Source organism: Seriola aureovittata, chromosome 22 (assembly GCF_021018895.1).
Source record: "Seriola aureovittata isolate HTS-2021-v1 ecotype China chromosome 22, ASM2101889v1, whole genome shotgun sequence".
NCBI classification, from domain to species: Eukaryota; Metazoa; Chordata; class Actinopteri; order Carangiformes; family Carangidae; genus Seriola; species Seriola aureovittata.
In genome coordinates this window covers 21,734,146-21,759,253 of record NC_079385.1, presented here as the reverse complement: position 1 = coordinate 21,759,253, position 25,108 = coordinate 21,734,146, and the positions used below count along the sequence as shown (strand labels likewise).

Here is a 25,108-nt window from a genome sequence, read left to right as displayed (position 1 = left end):
CGACCTCCACAGTAAACTTCAAATTAATCAGAAAACAGAACTAAATTCAGTGTAAAGCAGATTCATGTTTGTGCTGAGAACGTTCTCAGTGATCAATATGAAAATCCAGTTTAACTAAAAGAAAAGATGAATATGACTGAGTCAAATCATCTGGAAAATCTGAGACTTGTGTTTGTGGAGTGATGAACATCCTCATGTGATCATCAACAGCCTCTCTGTGGGTTCATTGTGTTACCAGTTTCTCCATCATTTGTTCACATGAAGCAACAGGAAGAATTGCAGCACAGAACATGTTAAAGAGGAAGAAGAACAGAGAACCTGAAGGACTGAGGACAAAATTTCAGACCAGAGGGATCAAAGTTAAAGTCTTTATTAGACCATTAGAGTTAGTCACATTAATAACCACCTGCTCATCACATGACATCAACATGTTCATAGGAAGAGGATTAATAAACAGTTATTGATCAATGGCAAGTGGAGATGAGATAAGGCAGACAGGTGATCAACAGCTGATGGTGTTGGCACAATAATCAATACAACTACTTTAATACAGCTCAGAATTTACTGCTAAACATTTAGTTCTAAAGCTCAAACTGTTGCCATCGCTACAGTGGTGGACCTAAAACCTGATCACCACTCAGTTTACTAGTTCAAGTCACTGTTAACTAGTTCAAGTTACTCAGTTCCAGTTACTAAGTTAACCAGTTCAAGATACTCTGTTAATAGTTTGTTACACAGTTAACTAGTTCAAGCTACTCAGTTAACCAGTTCAAGTTACTAAGTTAACCAGTTCAAGTTACTAAGTTAACCAGTTCAAGTTAATCAGTTAACCAGTTCAAGTTACTCTGTTAATAGTTCAAGTTACTCAGTTAACCAGTTCAAGTTACTCCGTTAACCAGTTCGAGTCACTAAGTTAACCAGTTCAAGTTACTCTGTTGATAGTTCGTTAATCAGTTAACCAGTTCAAGTTACTCAGTTAACAAGTTCAAGTTACTCCGTATACCAGTTCGAGTCACTGAGTTAACCAGTTCAAGTTACTCAGTTAACTAGTTAAAGTTAGTCACTTACAGGATGAGTTGAATATGGGTGGGGGGTGGGGGGTGGGGGGGTTGATAATTTCAGGAATAGAATTTCTTAATGGAATTAAATCTGGGCTCTAAGTGGGGGATTTGATTGGAATATGATGGACTGAGGGTCAACGTGGTCTCTGAAGTGGTCTGTCCTCTAGAACCAGTTGAGACGTGTCTGAAACTGTTATCTCTGCTCTGGGACACTGAGGACATTATCTATCTGGTACCGTAGAGTTCAGTTCAACTGTAATCTGGAATCAGAATCTCACAGGAGCTGATGGGACAAACACGTCTCTGGCTGTCTTCAGGTCTGTTTCTGTTCTTACGCTTTTGAAAATGGATTCATACTTGTCTGTTCTGGGTTTGGTCTCCATGAGTCCACTTCAGTTTTGGACCAAATTCTCAAAAAGTCAAAGAACAGCGGTTAGCATAGTATTGGTGTCCAGACTGGCTCAAGTCCAGCAGAGTACCTGCAGATTAGTTCAGACCAGTTCAGACCAGTTTCAGCTCCAGCTGAGTCCCAGTCCCCGGGTCATCATGACTTCCTCCAGGTCCTGGTCTTCCTGCCGTTCCTGCAGTCTCTGTTCCTCCAGCAGAGACACCAGAGAGTCTCTTTGCTCCACCACGTCCAACATCTCCTCCAGGATCAAACGCTCCTCCACCAGCTGCCAGTCCTCCTTCAGGTGGTCTGCATGACCACAACACCACACAACACAACACCACGCCACACACATTAGATCCAGTAACTGTGTTTTATGTCTGCATCAAACCATTAGACAGAAATATCTGACTCTTCACTGATGATACCGTCTTATTTCTGTCACATTAACATTTCTACACATTTATTTCTCTAGCAAATTCTGAATTAGATACATTTAAATTTTTATATAATTTAAATTTAACAGATTTTCTATGAATGTTATTGACTCTAATTCCATGAATCTTCATATTTACAGTCGAAAACAAATCTCTCAGGTTTCTGTTTGACTTCTTTGCAGTTTGGTTAATTGGTCACTGTTAATGTTTTTTAAGTCTTTGCTCTTAGCTCACATTAACCTGCCACTCATTCAACTGATACTTAATTATTAAAGCAAAAGTACCAACACCACAATATAGAAAGACTGCCCAACCCTAATCCTCTGCTGCTATAGGATCATGTGTTTCATATTTGTATGAGATTCATGATAGAGTTTAAAGGTTTGAATCAGAGGCTGAGAGGAATTCCTGCTTGATTTAATCAGTCATGTTAATGAGTCTTACCCTCCACTGCCATCCTCTCTCTGAGCTCCTGCTGCAGTCGACTCTGTCTGTCCTCCAACTCCAGCTCTCGAGCGCTGAAACACAGCACACGGGTCAAAATCTGAACCCTGATCTAGGGTCAAGTCCTGATGACCACATCCCTGCTGAACCAATTTCTCCTGGATTTAAACTGCGGGTCAAAGGTCAGATACTCACAATATCATGAGTTCAGATTCATATCGAACCAGAGAGTTCTTCTGCTGAACCAGCTGGAACCACTGCTGCATCAGAGCCGGATTATCCAGTCTACCCAGTCCTACAGAGACAGTATTGTATATTGTAGTATGATAATGATGAAACTAAAAAAAACTAAAAAACGTGGTATATTGGAACTGTATGTATACAGTATCATCTCAACTGTTTCGATATAGTATAAAATATAGTATACTGCAGGAGTAGTTTATATTGTATATTGTTTTATGGTATAACTGTATACTACAGTATTTTATAGTATAGTGTAATATAGTGGACAAAAGTATATGGTACAGAATAGTAACCCTACCCATGGTATGGCAGTGTGTGGTATAGTATAGAACAGTAAAGATAGAAAAAGGTATATACTATAATAATATACTATTGTAAACTACAGGAAACTGCAGGAAACCACAGTTAAAGTGCAGTATACTCGAGTAACCTACAGTACAATGAGTTTAATAAGAAGAATCAGAAAGTGAACAAACCTCCCAAGTGAAGGTCGAGGTCTTGACTGTCGTTAGATTCGCCCCAGTAATCTGACACAAACACAGGTGAGTTAAGGTGATCATTCAGTCTGTGTGTGTATGTGTTTATATACAGTCTGTGTGTCTATATCAGTGTGTATATATACAGTATCTGTACCAGCTTCTCCTCTGAGAGCTTTCTCCACCATCACTCCTCTCTCCTCCAGCTGCCTCTGTTTCTCCTCCACCTGCTGCAGCTGTCTCTGGATCATCTGAAACACATTCACAGACTCTTACCTGAGAGAACATCTGAGAGAACATCTGAGAGAACCTCTGAGAGAACCCCTGAGAGAACCCCTGAGAGAACATCTGAGAGAACATCTGAGAGAACCCCTGAGAGATAACCTGAGAGATAACCTGAGAGAACATCTGAGAGAACATCTGAGAGAACCTCTGAGAGAACATCTGAGAGAACCCCTGAGAGAACATCTGAGAGAACATCTGAGAGAACCCCTGAGAGAACCCCTGAGCGAACACCTGAGAGAACACCCGAGGTTCAGTTTATTTAGTCTGAGCCCTGACAGCTGTGGTTCCAACCCCCGGGACTTCGAGCTGGACCTCCATGTGTCCATGACTGTCTCTGTCCTCAGGTAAACTCACCTGAGCCTTGTGAAGTCTCTTTAGCTGTTCCTGTTTGGCCTGTCTTCGAGCAGCTCTCTGAACTCGTCGGGTGATTTTTGTATCCAGGTCTTCGTCCTCGTCCTGTTGTCCTCTTTGGAACATGGTCTCCTTCACACTCAGACTGGACGGCTCTTTGGGCTGGACCAGGACCCCCACAACCTCTGTGGGACAAGAGGACTGTCCATCAGAGTCCTGGAGGGGAACTCTGTCCTTCACAGAGCGTCTCTGGAACGATACAAACAACAGAGTTTTATGAAATTACAGTCAACCAGAGTGTGAGAGGACTTTAGATGATTAGACTGAAACTATAACCCTGCTGAGACCCTCAGTACTGACGATATCTGACTGTACCTTGATGGCGTACGATCGTTTAAAAGCCAGAGCATGAGGAACATACGCAGGCTGAGACACAAGAAGAAATATGTTGTCAAAATCAATCATTAAGATGGAAAACACACAAGTTGAATAAAAATGAATTAAAATACTAAGATCGCTAAGGTTTTTAAGTCCTCAGCGGCAAGGGCAGGTCCAAGTCAAGTCTCAAGTCAGTTGACAAAGGTCTAAGTCCAGTTTTAAGATGGCAAAGACAAGTTTAAGAGTTTAAGAGAATAGACCAGCCAAGTCAGCGGTGACAAGTACAAGACAGTTGACAGTTTAAATCAAATCCCAGGTGAATCCTGATCAGTCCAGGACTCAAGTCAATCAGAAAAAAGTCAAGATTAATCTTTAGTTAATCGAATTCCAAGTCAAGTTTCAAGTCAGTCAAGACAAGTTTAAATGAAGTGTTAAATCAGTCGAGACGAGGCTCGAATCAAGACTCAAGTCTTACATCAGTGGAGACAAGTCCCAGGCGACAAGTCTAAGGTAGAATTAGCAAGCCAAGTCAGATGAGTCCGTTGAAAAAAGGCCAAGTTGTGTCTCAGGGTAGCTGAGATAAGTCAGGGTTTCAAGTCTTTAGTCTCACCTCTGCAGCTAAGGTTTGTGGGTAAAATCTCTTCTATGATCACGGCAGAGGGCTTCATTCAGTCTCTAGTTTGCTAGTCATAGAACTTAGACTTAACCACCATCACAACACTATAAAACACAACAGCTGATACCTCCTGGTTCTCCTCCTCCTCCTCCTTTATTGTGAATCTCTGAATTTCAGCTGTGATGTCAAACAGCTCCAAACGCAGCTACAAACACCAGACAGGACAGGTCACCTCCGAATATCTACAGTTATCCAGGTAATAGTCTGATCCCTTCACTCAGCACAGAGGTGCAGCCTCTGATACTGTTGATAATTAAGACTTATAGACCAGAGGTAGAGAGAACTGAAGGTGTTCAGAAACTTTACATATTCAACTCTGGGCCACTATTAACCCTAACCCTTACTCTGATTGGTTGGTGTGTGGTACAGTGTTGTGTCGGTGAAGTTGTTGACGATGTTGAAAGCTGTCATGTGTTTGAGTCTTACATTGTTTCTGGGTGTCAGTGAACATCTCTGGAGCAGAGTGGACGAGTCCAGTTCAGACTCTTCCGTCAGACTCAGACCTCCTCTCACATCTGGAGACAGGAAGTACTGTTATTACATCATCACAGTGACCTCACTCTGTCTGAATGGGTGTTTATTACATCATCACCTTTAGCTCTCCTCTGATTGGCTGTTTCTCTCTCTGGAGGTAAAGTCCTGCCTCTCTTCTCCCTCTTGTTTCCAGAGAACACTGCCCTCCACAGAGCTCTGGCCCCGCCTCCTTCCACCTCCACCTGTCCGGGAGGCAGAGTCTCCCTGAGACCCTTTAGCTGGAGGAGAAGAGCCCCGCTCCCGCCCTGCAGAGGGGGAAGGAGGAGGCGAGGGGGGAGGCTGTGAGCTCCTTTATGTCTCTTCCTCCTCCTCATCCACTCTGACTCCGCCACTTCCTCATCTGTGCCCGCCCCTCTCTCCTGCAACAGTAGGGGCTTCTTCGGGGGCAGCTCAGGACTGATGTCATCGAACGAGCCCCGCCCTCCAGCAACAGGTTGTCGGGGGACATGTCTCTGGGCAACTGTTTCCGTGACGATAGCAGGTGTGAGGTGTGTGGGCAGAGCTGTGTCTCTGCCCTCATCGTGGGTGGAGTCAGGTGTGGCGATGAAGGAGGCAGTGGAGGTTGTGGTGCAGGGGGGCGGAGTCACAGATGAAGGTGTGGAGGAAGTGATACATGATGACAGGCTGGAGGTGGAGTCCGGCTCCACAGGTGTGACAGAGTGTGTGATGTCACTTCCTTCAGCTGGGGAGGGACTCTGAGAGACGCCAGGAGTGAGGTCCTCCTCTGGGAAAGGGAGGGGGGAGGGGTGGGGAGAAAAAGAAAACAAGAGTTAGTTTGGGATGTTAGAGGAAGAAGAACTAATATATAACGTAGAACTGACTATTTAATCAAACTGAATTTGAAACAATGTTCAAAAAACAAAAAAGAACAAACACTTTTTAATCACTGTTTACTTTAAATCAGTTTTCAATAATCAATAATTGTGACATAAATAAATCATAAATCATATACAAATAAAGTCATCATTATTTATATTTGCATGTTTCCATTTAAGATCTACTGTATAAATAATAATAATAATGATATAGAACTTTAAATCTGTTATTCTTTATTCATGTCATTAAATCTCATATAGAACCACATTTGTGTTAATGAAGCAGGATTCATAGTAAAAACTTTTACCGTCTGTGTAACTTAAACCATCAGTAAACAGAAATAAAGTTGTGTTCAACAAACGCTGCTGAAAATAATGATATAATATAATAATAATAAGATTTATTTATATAGCTCCTTTCAAAACACAGTTACAAAGTGATGAAGTTGAGGACGAACATAAAACAATGATAAAAAACAAGTTTAAAAGTGAAATAATTTTAATGTTGTTAAATGGTCACATGAGCGAGTTTAGCTTGTTTTGGTTTCTACCTGTCTCCTCCTCTATCAGGAGCCACAGACCTGAACGACGCTCCATCTCCCAAGGGCTGTACTCCCCCTCTACCAGCAGGGGGAGACACATGACACAACACATTACAACACACGTACACTACATAAAAACACATCACAAACAAAACAACAAAGTATTCACACTGAGACTCACCGTCGCTGGTCTCCACCTCACTGCCTCCCGCCTCCTCATCCTCCTCTACTTCCCCCTCCTCCTCCTCCCCCTCCTCTTCCTGGGTGTTTCTCAGGTGAAGCTGCAGAGTTTCCTTCCATGAACTTCTGGCCTCCTCTGAAGTCACACGATGTCGACCTCCTCCTCTGTTCTCCCCCTCCTCCTCCTCCATCTCAGACTCTGAACTGAAAACAGAAAAACAAGGTCACACAGAGGAGGGGGGGGGGGAGGGGTGTGTATGGAAGACCAGTACTGGAAGGAAAATTAATCAATGAAAAGTTAGTAAAACACTTACTGTGTGTCCAAATTATGGAACATCAAAGCTTTAATCAAAAATAGTGATGATAAAACATGTCAAACTATTGATTAAGTAAATTATAAATTTGACATAAAATCAAATGTCACAATACTGACATAAAAAAGTCATTTATGTGATTTAAGAAGTCACAACTTAGACTCATTTTACATTAAAATTCATAACTGTAAATTTAAAAATAACATGAACCTACTGGCCCGAACATTTGATTTACAAAGTCGCACTCATAATTTCAATGTAAAAATACAGTGAAGCCATTTTCAGTTTTGACTTATATTTTACACCCCTGACATAAATGTGGAATAATGAACAATTTCAATTAAAACGTTTCTATTTAAAATTTCATTAAAATTTTAACTTAAAGTTGGTTTGAGTTCAACGTTTGTTTTTTTTTAATTCTACCAGTTCATGTGTTTTTGTCACTAATGACCTTGCATACAGCTCGGTCTTCTCTAACCTGGACCTGCGGTTGTGTTTCTGCTCCACGCCCAGGTTGAACCAGTTCAGGGTCTCCTCAGAGACCTCCTTGGGTTCCTCCTCAAGCTCCTTCTCTGCCTTGGTGGAGCTCCGTCGGTAGTTTTCCAGCTCCACCCTCTCAGGCATCGCCGCCATCACAGAAACCGCTGCAAACACCCCAACACAGCCGCACACACACACAGACACACACAGAAACACACACACACTAAAGCCCACATTGATTCCAGTTTAAGGAGCATGCTCAGTGTGAACAGGTAAGAAGACTGAAAGCACGATGCAGGTGAAGAGAGCTCACCTGACGGGCGGCGGTGGTCGGCTGAGATCAGAGAGTCAGTGGAGGAGAGCGAGGGAGCTGAAGCTAGAGACGCCTGCAGGGAAAAAAAACATACGCAGTGAGTGTAGTGATCATACATCAGGTGATTTGTCTGTCAACAACAACAAAAGAGACACCTGCAGGAAAACAACAAGTTACACCCCGATGACCACCTGTCAATCACCCAGAGACTCTACACCAGGACCAGGGCCAGAATCCTCTGATACCACCAACACTTTTATTTCTCATCAACTCACCTGTCACCAGTCAGGTAACACAGCACTTCAGCTGCTTTCACAGACCAACACTTATGTTACAGCTGCTGTCACATACACACTAACTGACACTTCAACTACTCACAGTTTCTGACATTTCAAAATGTTGAACTGATGTATTCACACTTCAACTGTTTTCAGTCACAAACCTGTGAAAATCTGTGAAATCTCAGTCCCTTCATCTCCTCAAAGGACAGTTTAACTGCTTTCATTTATTACTCTCAAACTGACAGTTCATCTGTTTTCAGTAACCAACTCGTTAACAGTATAAATACTTTCACTGATTAACACTGTTTCCTTCATAAAACCTTCCGGTTTCTTACTATAGACGTTCGGTGTGAAGCAGCTCTGTCAGATGGCGCCGGTCTCTTCCTCACGGTCGTGGCGTTCAGACGACAGTCAAAGTGCTGAAGGCAGTAAAACCTCCCTGAGACACAACAGAAGGAAAACACATCAGGGCAGGTGTTCAGACAGATGTTCACAGCAGCTCAGATTATCTCCATCACCAGATGTTGGATCACTGACTTGAACCTCATGTGGTTTTTATACCAACATTCAAATCATGTTCTGCCTCAGACTTCAAACTCTCTGCTCTGATTGGCCGCTGAGATTTTTATCCAAACAAACAGGAGATCTCGTTTGTCCTGAAGCTCAAACACACAATACACACTCTGTGATATAAAAATAAACCAACACACACACCAGCAGCAACACACATAAAGCCACAGTCTGAGATAGACGACCACAGAAGGTTGGTCGAGGCTCCAGGCTCTAACGCACTGCAGCACACACACTGACAGGAACACACACACTCAGAGGTCACATGACACCATCATGTGGTTGTAATCAGACGACCCTGGGCAGCAGCAGTGATGAGTGTGAAATCAGTCTGATGGACTGACAGGAGCCTCCTCTATACCTGCTGACCTCTCACCTGGCTGCAGTGATGCACAGGTGTACTCCAGTACATGGTAACATCACTGCTGGGTGTGGTTAGAGAATACAGTACAAGTATTAAAGTATCAGTTATAAGCATACAGAATGTATTTATTATTATTGTACTGACACTGTTCGGCAGAACACAGCTGGTACAGAGGATCTTCTCTTTAAACGGGGGGTGGGGGGGGTGGCGGGGTGGCGGGCGTGGAATTGTTCCATCCCCGGGTCACAGTCCAAGATCCAACATTGCGTCCTGTTCAGGACTTTATCAGGTTTTCTACGGACATCAGTGCAGAGGTTTCCTCGGCCTCCTGTAGAGTCTGTTGGTGACTAAGCCACTGGGTGAGGACATCCTTCAGTGCAGTGTCCCATCCTTCCATATATTATATCAGCTCGAATGAACTGAGCTTGTTGAATCAGGAGAATTGAAGGCTGATACTGGAGCTCTGTCAGAGTGCACACTGCACTACTGGACAACTTCACCTTTTACATTGCTGTCCCATCAGGCCGATGCACTATGAAATAATAAACCTGCCTTCATGTATGTAATCAGGTTATTAAGGGTGAACAGCACCATTAAGAATCTGTCAGTGTTTATTACACATGGAAAATAGAGAGCAATCTGAGATCCATTTAACATGGTGATGTACATAATGAAGCGTTATTCCCCCTGCGGTATGTTTGCAGCTCGGCAGCAGAGCAGAGGCCGCAGTCATGAGTCCACAGTGTTCAGTTATTAACCAGCCTGACAAAGAGCTGAATGTATCTACATGTCAGTGCATGAAACCCCACAGGGTTCGTTTTAAACTTTGACAGGGAAAAATAATGAGGTGACGAAATAAACAATGACAGATTTAAAGGAGTGACTCTATATGTCTTCACTTTCCATCCGATCTAACATTTTTCTATGTGAAGCTGCTTCATTTGAATAACTTACATTATCATAATAAATTAAATATGAAGCAGCACAACCTGAACTCCATTTTTCTCTAAATGAACTATGTGACTGGATAAAGGGAGAGAGAATGACTTCCTGTGATTTGGGTAAACTGAGCCTTTAACTGAGTTATCATGATGAAGAGATGAAACTGACCGCTGTGTTGGTCGTAGGCATATGCAGCGAGTCTGAGTGTGCTGCTGCAGTAATCACACTGGAAACAACTGCGATGGAAGAACAATCCCTCTGCACTGACACGCTCCATCACATAAACTCTCTTCTTACACAGGAAACACACGTCACTGCAGCTCACTGCAAACTGTAGAGAAGAAATTCACGTGTTAATCTGGGGATGATGTGATGTCACCATCAGGTTTTATGAAACTGTCTGATGGAATTAATTCCATGTTAGTTGTTATCCTGGTAAATGTACCTGTTATAATCTGACAGGTAAGAGTATGAAGTCACACAGTACTGATCACATTAGACTTCTGATCAATGAAATATATAGATCATTTATATAATACAAGAAGTTTTGTATTATTTAATGTGTTTACTTTTACATTTGGTATCTGAAGTACATTTCACTGACGTTACTGTCACCTCTTTTACTAATGCTGGACTTTTACTTGTAATGAAGTATTCTTACTGTGTGGTACTGATACTTTTACTGAAGTGAAGGCTTTGAATACTCTCCATTATGAATATAATATAAATATTGATCAGATCAATCACTAACTGTAAACAGGAAGAATGACTTTTCCATTTCCAAACACAGTGCATCGAAACAACAAGAAATTTTGAACTCAAGGTCCACTTACTGAATTGTTCAGGAGCTTTTGACCCTATTAAACACTCTTTACGCAGTTGTCATGAAATTGTTTAGCACTTCGTCTTCTTCGACCACTATTTAAAAATCAAGTTTGATTCAGTTTGATTGAATCAGTTAAATTGCTAAACAGCTCCCTTCTCGTGGTTCTGAACTCATTATACAAAAGCTCCAGAACTCCAGGTAAGTGGACTTTACTGAACCAGGACTCTCATCCTGGACAAGCGGGTTTTTAGCTGAAGTGACTGAGAGATAGAAGTTTAATGTGAACGAACCTGAAGAAGGTGAATGAATAAGAATCTTACCGAACTCACTTCCTCCTGTGGCTGACTTCGATTGGCTATCTGCTCAGCCAATGAGCTCACTCCAACAGTGTACATCTGAATACACTTTGATCAGACACCAGACATGAGGGAGAGAACAGACACAACAGACACACATGAGAAAACTAACAGAACAGAACCAAGTCCAGCTCAGATTCTGCGGATGACCCGACCCACCAACCTGCACACTGAGAGGAATGGTTCAGCAATTCAAAACTCAGCAAAGTGTGAACTCATTGTTTCCATGGATACTAACTCTTGACCGTGTAACCGGGGTCCAAGTATTTTTCTGAGCAGTCTTTAATTCACACTGATTATTTCTGCAGGTTATGAGCAGGTCAGCTGCTTTTCTTAAGCTCGGGACAAACCTGAAGACCAACTGAAAGATTCAGGGACAAACCAACATGTCTCTGGTGTTTTGGTCTCTGACTGACTACATTCACCAGAGGACACCCTGAACCACTGAAGCTCTGGAGGTGGACACAAATGACCCACAAATCCACAGAGAACGCTGATTGTCACATGATATTGTACCAAAGACTGTCGGCAGCAGCAGCAACTTGGATTGTGAGATCCTGGATGGACTGTAGAGTCCACGGAGAGACCCGGACCTGAGTGAAGTCTTTAACACAAATCTAACTTCAGGTAAAGATGTTTATCTACCTGTACGTCTCTGTTGGCAACACACAGGTGACATCATCACAGCAACTGAAGAGTCTTTACATATCACACACTACAGGATTTTATCTGAAGACGGAACAGTTCAACTGACCTAGATCTGAACAGACCTGGTCTAACTTCTGGTCAACAGTCGTAACGCCAGGTCTGGGTCCCTGTGGTAAAGTTTTAACTTCACATGAGTGTTAATGATACTCACGTCGTAATTAGGTGGTTGGACGCTGTAAATCTGTAGAAAGTCCCTATGAGGCCTCAGGCAGACCACATGAACATGTGGATCTGTAACCCATCTGCTCCTACTGGGAATGGGTCTGTTGAGTGTAGGGAAGCCCCGGAAGTGAGAGGGTTTCAGTTAGACTGAACGTATCATGTTATAATGTTTATCTCTAGTCTGTACCAACGCTGAAATAAATTCCTCTTGTGTCTGATCATTCTCTGTCTATGAAACTGATTCAGACTCAGATTGTTCAAAACTAAATCACTGTTCTCCAGGAGAAATCTACCTGTCGAAATCAGGTTTCTCTAACCCCCTTCCCTGACTACAGAAATCAGGTTTCTGGTTCACATGGGGACTGGAACCTGGTTCCTAAAGTGCAGATACAAACTGAGTTTGAAAATGACGGTGGCCCTGAGAGCTCAACGTACTACAACTTAAGAAAACACATGCAAACAGGCAAAACACAAACAACTTCAGAAAACATCTTCATCAGTTTGAGGATACTCAAAACACAACAGCAGTGTTTCCAGGGGACACAAAAAAGTTGTTTTTCGATGCCTCCTGAATTTTGACGTTATAAAGACAACTGTTAGCAGTGTTGGAAAATGAGCTAAAAGGGAGTTTGTTTAGTTTTTTGTAACGTCAATATCACATGATTGAGATATTATTTCAAAAATGTGCTGTTAGCTGTTAGTTTAGCCTTCAGGTCCGTCACTTGTTGGTGTCCCCTGGAAACACTTCTGTTGTGTTGTGAGTATTAGCAGCTCATGTGGTGTCAAAATGAAGAAGTTTTCTGAAGTTGTTGGAGTCTGGACTGGAAAGTGGGTCAGGACACGGACACACACACACACACACACACACACACACACACACACACACACACACAGACAGACAAAAGACAGACCCCTGAGGCCTGAAGCAGGATCTGAGGTCATCAGGTAACTTCAGGTGTAACTCTGGGTTTTCAGTTCTACGATGGTGGTTCCCTTGTTATCGGGGTAAATCACCATGGTAACTTACGCTGAACTCCTGACCTGCTCCAGTGCAACTTTAGAGGATCAGAGCAAAACCTGTCAACAGCCAAACTACTGACCAATCAGATCACTGGAAAAACGAGTCATCATTCCTACAGGATCCTGACAGGGACAAAAGAGTTCACAATGAAGTGATCAATAATAACGATCAGTAGATATAACATAGATCAGTGGAACAGATTTCCTGTTTGAGTCTTTCCATGTGTCTCTGGTTTTAAACCAAAGCTTCTGCAGAATTCACAGTTTATCACTAAATAAAATCTAATGACTGTCAGAGCTTCATCTGACCTGAACACACATTCTTTAATGGAGGATTCCTGCCAGTGATGAAGCTTTTACTCTCCTCTTCATCACTGAGCTCAGAACAACATGAGGAGACTGTGACACGACTGGAGAGAAACCTGAACCTCTGATGTCTTTGATTAGAACAATTAGTCTCACTGTTAATTATTTCATCATTAGAATGAACATTTCAACTCCTCCTCTCCTCCTCTTCCTCTCCTCTTCCTCCTCTCCTCTTCCTCTCCTCTTTTCTCTCCCTCCTCTTCCTCTCCTCCTCTTCCTTTCCTCTTTTCTTCTCCTCCTATTCCTCTCCTCTTTTCTCTCCCTCATCTTCCTCTCCTCTTTTCTTCTCCTCCTCTTCTTCTCCTCTTTTCTTTCTTTCCCCTTTTCTCCATCTCCTCTTCCTCTCCTCGCCTCTTTCTCTCTCCTTTTCTTCCTCTCCTCTTTTTCATCTCCCTCTCCTCTCCTCCTCCTCTCCTCTTCCTCTCCTCTTCATCTCCTTTTCTTCCTCTCCTCCTCTCCCTCTCCTCTCCTCTCCTCTTCCTCTCCTTTTCTTCCTCTCCTCCTCTCCCTCTCTTCTTCTCCTCTTTCTATCCTCTCCTCTTCCTCTCCTTTTCTTCCTCTCCTCCTCTCCCTCTCCTCTTCCTCTCCTCTTCATCTCCTTTTCTTCCTCTCCTCCTCTCCCTCTCCTCTTCCTCTCCTCTTCCTCTCCTTTTTTTCCTCTCCTCCTCTCCTTCTCTTCTTCTCCTCTTTCTATCCTCTTACTCTCCTCTTCCTCTCCTCTTCCTCTCCTCTTCCTCTCCCCTTTTCTTCCTCTCCTCTTTTTCCTCTCCCTCTCCTCTCCCTCTCCTCTTCCTCTCCTCTTCCTCTCCTTTTCTTCCTCTCCTCCTCTCCCTCTCTTCTTCTCCTCTTCCTCTCCTCTCCCTCTCCTCTTCCTTTCCTTTTCTTCCTCTCCTCCTCTCCCTCTCTTCTTCTCCTCTTTCTATCATCTTCCTCTCCTCTCCCTCTCCTCTTCCTCTCCTCTTCTTTTTCTCTTCCTCTCCCCTTTTCTTCCTCTCCTCTTTTTCCTCTCCCTCTCCTCTCCTCTTCCTCTCCTCTTCCTCTCCTCCTCTCCCTCTCCTCTTTCTCTTCCTCTCCTCTTCTTCTCCTCATCCTCTCCCTCTCCTCTCTTCTTCCTCTCCTCTCCTCTTCCTGTTTATAACAGTTTGTTCATCATCAACATGATGATAATTCATGCTCTTATTTACATTATATCTTTAGTCTGACTTTAACAGAAATTATATTTAGATTGTTTAAATATATGATTGTTTCCATGTCACCTTGTTGAATGTCATTGTTGGACGTTGCTATAACTGAACTTCTCTGCAGGTGTCAGCATGTCTTCTCATATCATACTAAGAATTTATTTCATGGTTCAGACAATGCTGCTTATAATTAACAACTGCGCCTCTTTCACGTGAAGGTGCTCGTACCTGGACAGGTAAATCCAGGGTTAACTGAGCCAGGTGATAACCTGCTTCGTAGTGCAGGTGATCAGGTCAATGTTAGGTTCAGTCAAGCCAGATAACTAAACGTTAACCTGGGTGTGTTGATCTTGCATCGTAATACAGGCCTCTGGTTCACACTGATCCAGCTACAGGATGCTACAGGTTGTCCACATCTCATTGGTTTAACCCACATTTCTTACATGTGATGACAAATAAACATCAACCTGAACTGAAGGTTCATCGTCATGACAACAGAGCACAGTGTACTCACTGTGTCAGGTGTGAAAACAGCAGTTTACTGAAGACTGGAGCAGGTCCAGCTGCTCAGTCAGCACATGAATCCCCTTCAGTAGTTTGTGTGAGAGCTGCAGGCTGATCTGAGGTCAGTTCTCCTCTCAATAGAAACCATTCATGTGACTGAGTGAAGACAGTTTGTTGTTGATCTGCAGTTCATCACATGAACCAACATGCCCTCAGAGCTTTCACTACAACACTGAGCACTCAGCTGCTGATACCAGGAAATACCAGGGAGCCTGAGGAGAGAGCGGCCGCTGATCTCAGGTCAGACTGAACCTGAGAACCACAACACAGATCCAGGATCTGACAACACACAGCACCGTCACCCACAGTGCACCGCAGCATGGTACCTGCTCATCCTTGGTGTCAACACTCTGAGACTTGAGCTTCTCTTTGAACCGAAAACTCATCTGTTCCTGTTGAAGAGTTCGTTTCTTCTGAGGCAGAGAGGGACAGAGAGGGACAGAGAGGGACAGAGAGGGACAGAGAGGGTCACTGAGGTGGAGCACTGAATCTGGATTCAGGGATTCAGGGGTCAGGATCCAGACCACGGCTTTAGAGACACTGTAATGTTATCTGATGTGTGTCGGCTGCTCTCAAGTTTCAGGTTTGATCAAATTAAACTCAGATTTTTAACAAACTGTGTTGTGTCTGTTACCCAGCATGCAGCATGTTTAACAGTCAGATGCAGCTGAAACAAGTTCCTCACTGTTTGAATTAGATTACAGACCCTCACTCTTTGATTTGATCAGATCAATATATTCATTTATTCATGGGAAAGAAGCTTTTGTTGTTGTTGTTGTTTTTGTTGTTGTTGTTGTTGTTGTCTAAAGGTCGTCAGGGATCCAGCACTGTTTGAGTCCTGTAGGGGACTAAAACCCTGAGGGTTCATCTGTCTCTAGTGAACTCTACTGGTCTCTGGACTCTACTGGTCTCTACTGAACTCTACTGGTCTCTACTGAACTCGACTGGTCTCTGGACTCTACTGGTCTCTGCTGAACTCTACTGGTCTCTGGACTCTACTGGTCTCTACTGAACTCTACTGGTCTCTGAACTCTACTGGTCTCTGGACTCTACTGGTCTCTACTGAACTCTACTGGTCTCTGGACTCTACTGATCGCTGCTGAACTCGACTGGTCTCTACTGAACTCTACTGGTCTCTACTGGTCTCTACTGGTCTCTGGACTCAACTGGTCTCTGGACTCTACTGGTCTCTACTGGTCTCTGGACTCAACTGGTCTCTGGACTCTACTGGTCTCTACTGAACTCTACTGGTCTCTGGACTCAACTGGTCTCTGGACTCTACTGGTCTCTGCTGAACTCTACTGTCTATGAGTTTTTACCGGTTTCCATGATGGTGGCTGGGCAGCAGCGTCTGCAGACTCTGAGGGGGTTGCAGGGTTGGACAACACCTCCCCCTGCTGGCCAACACCAGAAGTGACACATAAACTGTTGTTGTTGTTGTTGTTGTTGTTGTTGTTGAGTCCTAGTATTTAATACAGTCCGACACACGTCGACTTCATCAAACAGTGTAATACTGAGACATGTCTGAATGTGTCGGGGCGGGGTTCAGTGTCACACCTGGACGACAGGGTTCACTCTGCACTCTCACGTGTTGTTTGAACAAATGTTAAATATTGTTCGATCTGATGTCTGTCTCTGTTAGATCAGGAAGTTCGCTATAATTGATCAGAAATCAGAAACCTCTCCGTCTGATGTCAGACTGAACTCACCTGTCGACGTAAAGCCGCAACAGCAGAAGAAGAAGAAGAAGAACTCCTGCAGGTAGACGAGCTCTCGTCCAGCTTCGCCTGCAGCTGATTGGCCATCAGACGAACTCTGGATCCACTGGACCCGCCCACAAACACCTCGTCACACATCTGGCTCTCGACGTCACCATTTAGGTCACATGACTTGAAAACAGAACCGTCCAGGTGTGTTGGTTCTGATATGTTTTCATTTTTTCATTTATATCAGTCAAATCATTTTCTCATCTGATTTGATTTAATGCGATCTAATCTAATCTGCATCTTTTCTTCTTTTACTCTTTCTCCATCATTGAACTATTTTCTTTAACATAAAAAAATTATGTTTATTTTCAGCTTGTTAGAAACACTGACCTCGTGCTGCTCTTGACCAGGCCGACTGGTCTTCCTCCTTTTACCTGCAGCATCGATCTGCTCCTAAAGATACAGAGGTAAACAGCTGAGTATGACACATTAATAACACTCTATATCTACTGTAGATAACTGTAGGTACGTTCGGTTTCTTTCTCCTGGACGGACTGTGTCCCAGTCTGCTGAGGAGGGAGGCCGGAGTGATGAGAGCTGACCTCAGGTCAGAGCTGTGACACAACGAGCCTGAGACACACAGAGACAAATAGAGAAAGACAGAGACAGACACAAACACACAGAGACAGACAGAGACACACGGAGACAAACAGAGAGACAGAGACAAACAGAGAGACAGAGACAAACAGAGACAAACAGAGACAAACAGAGAGACAGAGACAAACAGAGAGACAGAGACAAACAGAGAGACAGAGACACACGGAGACAAACAGAGAGACAGAGACAGAGACAAACAGAGACAAAAAGAGTGACAGAGACAAACAGAGAGACAGAGACAAACAGAGAGACAGAGACAAACAGAGACAAACAGAGACAAAAAGAGTGACAGAGACAAACAGAGACAAAAAGAGTGACAGAGACAAACAGAGAGACAGAGACAAAAAGAGTGACACAGACAAAAAGAGAGACAGAGACACACCGAGACACAGGAGATCTGGGTCAGACTATTTCTTCATTAAGATTCAACAGTAAAACTCTTGTTTTTAAAGTTTGAGGGTTTTTGAGTCAGTGAATATTTTCCTGAAGATAAAACGTCGTCCCTGAACCACAGGAGACAGACAGCTGTGGCGTCTCACCAGCAGGGGGTGGAGAGTCTTTGAGCAGCTGGTAGAACTGACTCAGGTACATGACCATAGACAGAGAGTCTGGTTCTCCTACAGACCACATCTCCTCCACCGTCATCAGAGGAGAAATCCCAAACTCCCGCTCAGCCATGTCGAAGCCCAGACGAGTGTTTTCTTCCACAGACGACTGATCCAGAGAGTCAAAGTGTCTGAGGAGACATGAAACACTCAGGTGTAAAAAACAAAAGTTCCATTCCATTTCATTAATTCATTTCTACTGGTGTCTGCTTCATTAACAGTTCAGGTGTTTTACATGAGGTCAGGTCTGTATCTGTGGATCAGAGCACACAGAGCAAGGCCACTCTTCCAGGAAGTAGTCAGGTCATCAACGGCAACGCCACGGTAACCACGAGTCTGTTCCTGACACCAAGTCAGCAGCTGATTGGACTGAGAGAAGGACTCTGTCAGAGAGAGAGGAGACAGAGGACCAATCAGATTAAAGCTTTACTATCAGGTAAAGAGAGGGAGGAGGCAGGGGACCAATCAGATTAAAGCTTTACTATGAGGTAAAGAGAGGGAGGAAGCAGAGGACCAATCAGATTAAAGATAAACTGAACTCACCCTCTCTGGGGAATCTGGGTGAGGGCAGGCGGATGATGTCACCACAGTTTGTATTTAGCCCCGCCTTCTCTCCTGTGTCCACCAGGTGTCTCACCTCAAGAGAAAAAACACAAGTTCATCCATGAACATGTTTTTATGATGAGGAAATCAACAACAGTCAGTGAACACAACACACTGTTGTTACCTGGAGTTACCTGGTGTGTGTGACAGAGTGTACCTGAGCAGGTGTGATGGTCAGATGGTTGATGTTGACATATCGTGTCGTTGGATCTACAGAGAACAGGCTAATGTTCTTCTGCATGTTCTCCGGAGTCGTCTGCGGGAGGAGACGATACAAACTCTCTCTGAAAGAGACGGAGAGACCTTGTAACAGGTGATAGCAGGTGAGTCAGACAGGTGTGTCCTGTCCAGGTGAGTCTGTTCACCTCTCAGCCAGCACGTCCAGAGGAGCTGCTCCCTGAGACCAGCTCCTGATCATCCAGGCTGAATCCAGACCAGCCAGAAACCCACGAGCTACACCGGTCCCCATCGGCCAGAAGGGCTGCAGACAGACAGGAGGACAGAGAGACAGGAGGACGGACAGACAGACAGACAGACAGACAGACAGACAATATGTAAATGTAATGTAAATGTACTTTATTTATAAAGCCCTTTACAACAATCCTTTCGGTGTACCAAAGTGCTTTACAACAGATAATAAGTGCAGAGATAAATAAATGGAAAACAATTAAAAAAAAATAATAATAATAAAAGAACAATAAGAGCAATAAAATACAACAAAATTGATTAAGAAAAGATTGTAAAAAGTGTCGTCATACTACTAGGTATTGAAGGCCATCCTAAATAGGTGGGTTTTTAAGCTAGCTTTGAAGCGGCCCAGGTCAGGAATAAGACGGAGCTCGGTGGGGAGCTTATTCCAGAGCCTAGGGGCAGCAACAGAAAAGGCTCGGTCACCCCAGTGTTTGTATTTGGATCTGGGCACTTCCAGCAAAAGTTGAATTGTTGACCTCAGAGGTCTACCAGGATTTCGGACAGTTAAAAGATCAGATAAATACGATGGGGCAAGGCCGTTGAGAACTTTAAAAACAAACAATAAAAGTTTAAAATCGATTCTATAACGGACAGGCAGCCAGTGAAGAGAGTTAAGAACAGGAGTGATGTGCACCCGTCTGTTAGTGTTGGTTAAAAGACGGGCAGCAGCGTTTTGCACAAGTTGAAGGCGACCGAGAGAAGACTGGGAGACACCGACATAAAGCGCATTGCAGTAGTCTAACCTTGAGCTTATTAGTGCATGGATGGCTTTCTCAAGGTCGTGACGGCTTAAAAACATTTTAACTTTGGCCAGGAGACGCAACTGGAAAAAGCTAGTCCTGACAACATTGTTAATTTGTTTGTCAAACCTCAGATGACTGTCAAAGGTCACTCCCAGATTTCTGACCGTTGGACTGAGCTTTGAAGACAGGGTGCCAAAGCCAGCCGTCACAGTATCCCCAAACACAATACATTCAGTTTTATCATCATTTAGATGAAGAAAATTTTGTGCCAACCACTGCTTAATGTCAGCAATACAATCAAACAGAGAACATTGAGCACTGTTACTATTAGGCTTCACTGGCAGGTAGATTTGTAAATCGTCTGCATAAAAGTGAAACGAAAGGTTGTGCCTGGCTATAATTGACCCAAGTGGTAGCATGTACAATGAGAAGAGTAAAGGGCCAATAATAGATCCTTGTGGGACTCCAGAACAGAGGGGAGCGCTGGAAGAGGAAAGGTCACCAACCATAACAGAGAAGGTTCTACTGGACAAGTAAGACGAAAACCACTTCAATGCAGTGCCGTGGATGCCAACATAGTTACTAAGACGTGACAGGAGGACTGCATGGTCCACCGTGTCAAATGCTGCTGTGAGATCAAGCAGCACCAAGACAGCAGGGCACTTGGCATCCACAGACAGAGCAATGTCGTTGTGCACCTTTAACAGTGCAGACTCGGTGCTGTGCCGAGCCCTAAACCCAGATTGAAACTTTTCGAGAACAGAATTATCCTCAAGAAAGGACTTTAATTGTATAAAAACAACTTTTTCTAAAACCTTAGAAAGAAAGGGCAGATTGGAAACAGGTCTAAAGTTTGATAAAACTGAGGGGTCAAGATTAGGCTTTTTAAGAAGACAGACAGACAGCAGGACAGACAGACAGACAGACAATATGTCATACTCAGACAGACAGGAGGACGGACAGACAGAGAGAGAGACAGACAGACAGACAGATAGACAGACAGACAGCAGGACAGACAGACAGACAGACAATATGTCATACTCAGACAGACAGGAGGACGGACAGACAGAGAGAGAGACAGACAGACAGACAGATAGACAGACAGCAGGACAGACAGACAGACAGACAGGAGGACAGACAGACAGCGAGACAGACAGACAGGAGGACAGACAGACAGGAGGACAGACAGAGAGACAGAGAGACAGAGAGACAGACAGACAGACAGACACACACGAGGACAGACAGACAGACAGACAGACAGACAGACACACAGGAGGACAGAGAGAAAAGAGGTCAGAGATAAAGGTTATTTTACTTAACGGTCTATCGGATTATCTCTCTGTCCCTCCACCTGTCTCACCTCCAGCAGACTATCTCCCACCAGCGTGATGAGCAGCTGGTGTCCGTGGCGTTGGCGGACAATGGCGGCATTCTCGGACGCGTACATGCAGGTGAAGTCGAACATGGCGACGTCTGGTTGACCGTAGTGGTTCATAGCAAAATCCAAAGATGGCAGCTGGTGATTGGTCGAGAAGTTGGCAGCCTCATGGGCATACGCCTGCAATGCATTCTGGTCCACATTCCCCCGAGAGAGGAGCTGTTCGGTGTCTGCGAAGTCCTGAAGGAGGAAGAAGAGAAGAGAAGGTTTTTACCTCCATCAGGTGAGTTCAGACTCTGACTCTTCATAATGTTCTGACATGACTATATCTGAAGCAACAGCACACCTGTACTAAATCTGCAGTGTGTATCCAGGTGTGTATCTCTTTGGTGTCTATCCAGGTGCGTATCTCCATAGTGTGTATCCAGGTGTGTATCTCTTTGGTGTGTATCCAGGTGTGTACCTCTATAGTGTGTATCCAGGTGTGTATCTCCATAGTGTTTATCCAGGTGCGTATCTCCATAGTGTGTATCCAGGTGTGTATCTCTTTGGTGTCTATCCAGGTGTGTATCTCCATAGTGTGTATCCAGGTGTGTATCTCTTTGGTGTGTATCCAGGTGTGTATCTCTATAGTGTGTATCCAGGCGTGTATCTTCGTGGTGTGTATCCAGGTGTGTATCTCTATAGTGTGTATCCAGGTGTGTATCTCCATAGTGTGTATCCAGGTGTGTATATCTATAGTGTATATCCAGGTGTGTATCTCCATAGTGTGTATCCAGGTGTGTATCTCTTTGGTGTGTATCCAGGTGTGTATCTCTATAGTGTGTATCCAGGTGTGTATCTCCATAGTGTGTATCCAGGTGTGTATCTCTATAGTGTATATCCAGGTGTGTATCTCTATAGTGTGTATCCCGGTGTGTATCTCCGTAGTGTGTATCCAGGTGTGTATCTCTATAGTGTGTATCCAGGCGCGTATCTTCGTGGTGTGTATCCAGGTGCGTGTCTAGGTGTGTTTCTACCTGCAGGATGACTCCTTTCTCCAACAGACTCTGTTTCTTTGCCGTCATCACAAAGTAGTGCGTGTCGTCTTTATAGTAGACAATGTTCTCCAGGTCGATCCCTGAAAGATCCAGTTTAACATGAACAGACCAGACGTCTCTGTCATTAACTTAACGAGTCTTAATCAAAAACTGACCCGTTTCTTGTCGTAGTTCCTGGAAGAACCTCTGGTTGAAGATGAATGCCACGCCGCTGATCTCCTCCACTTTGGCCTCAGCTGTGGTGTTTCTATTCTTAAAGTTTGCCGTGATGGCGATGGCAAGCTTTCCCCTGAACTCTTTACGCCTGAAACCTGCTCACAAAGACAAGAGATGGGTCAGTATCCGTCCAATCAGAAGACAGCGTACAGACGGGATCAGTTTGAATTAAATCAATATGCTCGATCATCACGACTGTTAGAAAAACAAATGTGAGATTTTAAGAATCAGGTTTGTAGTTTGAGAAAAGAGACTCAGATAACATTTAGTTTGACTTTTCAGTCTCAGCTGGACTTGATGAACTTAGATGAAGATGCTCACAGTGCAGTGCTGTCAGATCAGGTTTGAGTAGATTAACATCTGGTTGGAGACAGGTATCTGTCTGTGTTGTATACAGGTGTGTTGTTGTACCTGGCAGCGTGTTCCTGCGTCCGTCTGCTCCAATTATCACATCAAACTCCAGCTGATTGACGAGATGAGACTTTGGACTCACCTCCATCCTCCAGCCCTCCTCTGGACAGGTACACAAGTACACAGGTAAACAGGTACAGAGGTACACATGTATACAAGCAGGTAAACCAACAGGTCATTTATAAACAATAGAAGAACTTGAGTCCTCACTGTGTCTCTGGTCTTCTGGAGGCTCCACCAGGTTCTTAAACTCCACGTTGACATGGACTTCGACCCCCAGCAGTAAGGCGACCTTTAGCAGGACCAGCTGCAACTGACGGATACCTGCAGACAGGAGACAGGCGGTGCTGATGGAAGGGTCCAGCTGCTGTGACAGATATGTTTAACAGACCACAGACTCACTAATGTGGTCGATGGAGCCGGCGCAGAACTTTCCGTAGAACTTTTTGGCGCCGAGGCCCCGCAGGTCATGGATGGTGAAGGGCCACAGGTGGAGCACATTGTTCCTGGAGAAAGAGTCTCTCTTCTCCAGCAGCACCACCCGAGCTCCCATGAAGCTCAGCTCCACCGCCGTTCTCAGACCGCAGGGCCCAGCCCCGATGATCACACACTGACCAATCAGAGAGAAGACACCGTCCACCAATCAGTGACACTCAGTGATGTACATGTTTATATACAGTGTACAGTGTGTGTGTGTGTGTGTGTGTGTGTGTGTGTGTGTGTGTACCGTGGTGCCGCTGCAGGCCCGGGCCTTCAGGTACTCCTGCTGAGCAGCCCTACGATCCAGTTTCGCCCACAGAGCGTTGGCCCTCCAGTAGTTGAGGCGGTGTTTGATTGGTCGATAGAGCGGCCTTTCGGCAGCACTCTGGTCCAGCTGCAGATGTTCACACAGCTGGCCAAAGGACCGCAGCGCCGCCCTGCAGGTCGACGCTGACACAAACTCATCAAACAGCTCCTGGGCTCGGCATTCTGGGTAAGACTCGTCTCCCATGGCGACCCCGGAGGAAGCAGGGCACCATGGGAAGGGTGTCACCTGTTGATGATGTCACTGACAGACTCCAGCTCGCCTCCTGACGTCAGAGAGAGACTGAAAGGAAAGGAAGTGGAAAAACATCTGATACTCTACAACCACAGCTGGACCAGTCTGGACTCAGACTGATGATGATGTAGCACAGGGTCCAGTTACTCTAAGTTTTCAGCCACATCTCATGGCCTTCATCTCTGAGTAAGTGAAGCTTGTGCAAATTATTTTCATTTAGCTGTGCACAATTTTAAACTGTCTCTTCATCATTACTCTTCATGTTTCTCTTCTTCCCCTCACATCAGCTGCTCTGTCACTGGTCATGACCAGTCACATGACCAGTCACCACTCTGTCAGTGTCACAGTGAGTCAGTGTGGACAGAAACAAAGAGGCTCATACAGAACAGACCTATCTGTACCAAGTACCAACACACACACACACACACACACACACACACACACACACACACACGCACACGCACGCACGCACACACACACGCACACACACACACGCACGCACACACACGCACGAAGAAACCTCCAACAGAACCAGACTCGGGGTGGAGAAGGGGGGGGACTCCTCCTGTTATTTGTTTGTTTGTCTTAAACTACAGGTAAAAACATACAACATACACCTACTTCATCTCAGTGATGAAGTAGGTGTTCAGGTTGTCATGGCAACATCTCATCTAATTTACCTGTTAAACACAATATAAGACAAATTTTATGAGTCGGTTTCATGATTGTCAGAGACAAACATCATGCCCACCTTCATCAATCTGTCACAATAAAGCTCCACTTCCTGCTCACAGCTCACCCTGTAATCAGCTGATTGTAAACATTTCAAAATAAAGGTGAAGGAAATGTATGAAATGAGTCGTTTGTACTCACGTCTCCAAACTGTTCACTGTCTGCTGCTCAGTCCAACACTAAATCCACTTTAATCACACACACACACACACACACACACACACACAGTGCGTCTGAGGTGTCTGAGGTC

General features: G+C 44.4%; 1 protein-coding gene across 5 annotated transcripts; it reads right to left on the bottom strand.

Annotated features, from left to right (window-relative positions):
* Nucleotides 1–354: 354 nt before the first annotated feature.
* Nucleotides 355–25,107, bottom strand: mical3b (microtubule associated monooxygenase, calponin and LIM domain containing 3b). Of its 5 annotated transcripts, none has more exons than XM_056367953.1 (33): nucleotides 25,000–25,107; nucleotides 23,815–24,174; nucleotides 23,490–23,697; nucleotides 23,298–23,411; nucleotides 23,088–23,189; nucleotides 22,616–22,771; nucleotides 22,440–22,540; nucleotides 21,403–21,660; nucleotides 19,194–19,309; nucleotides 18,986–19,112; nucleotides 18,769–18,862; nucleotides 18,461–18,608; nucleotides 18,160–18,356; nucleotides 17,493–17,593; nucleotides 17,354–17,416; nucleotides 16,967–17,146; nucleotides 15,584–15,670; nucleotides 11,221–11,304; nucleotides 10,243–10,405; nucleotides 8,534–8,637; nucleotides 7,918–7,990; nucleotides 7,603–7,768; nucleotides 6,812–7,014; nucleotides 6,640–6,708; nucleotides 5,332–5,997; nucleotides 5,166–5,254; nucleotides 4,061–4,111; nucleotides 3,689–3,934; nucleotides 3,207–3,300; nucleotides 3,050–3,100; nucleotides 2,526–2,625; nucleotides 2,331–2,404; nucleotides 355–1,758 (listed from the first exon to the last, which is right to left on the bottom strand). In XM_056367953.1, the coding sequence occupies exons 2-33, from the start codon at nucleotides 24,076–24,078 to the stop codon at nucleotides 1,574–1,576; spliced, it is 4,734 nt and encodes a 1,577-aa protein (XP_056223928.1). In that variant the 5' UTR covers nucleotides 24,079–24,174; nucleotides 25,000–25,107; the 3' UTR covers nucleotides 355–1,573. The 5 variants fall into 5 exon arrangements, with proteins under 5 accessions (XP_056223928.1, XP_056223929.1, XP_056223930.1 ...); XM_056367954.1 differs by having other exon boundaries at nucleotides 15,584–15,667; XM_056367955.1 differs by lacking the exon at nucleotides 4,061–4,111.
* Between the last annotated feature and the right edge of the window lies 1 nt (nucleotide 25,108).

Coding starts and splice junctions, on each gene's coding strand:
- mical3b (XM_056367953.1), bottom strand. CDS start 24,078: ATGGGAGACGAGTCTTACCCAGAATGCCGAGCCCAGGAGCTGTTTGAT. Junction 23,190..23,297: donor TCCAGAAGACCAGAGACACA/GTGAGGACTCAA, acceptor GTACCTGTCCAG/AGGAGGGCTGGAGGATGGAG. Junction 2,626..3,049: donor CCTCGACCTTCACTTGGGAG/GTTTGTTCACTT, acceptor CTGTCTCTGTAG/GACTGGGTAGACTGGATAAT.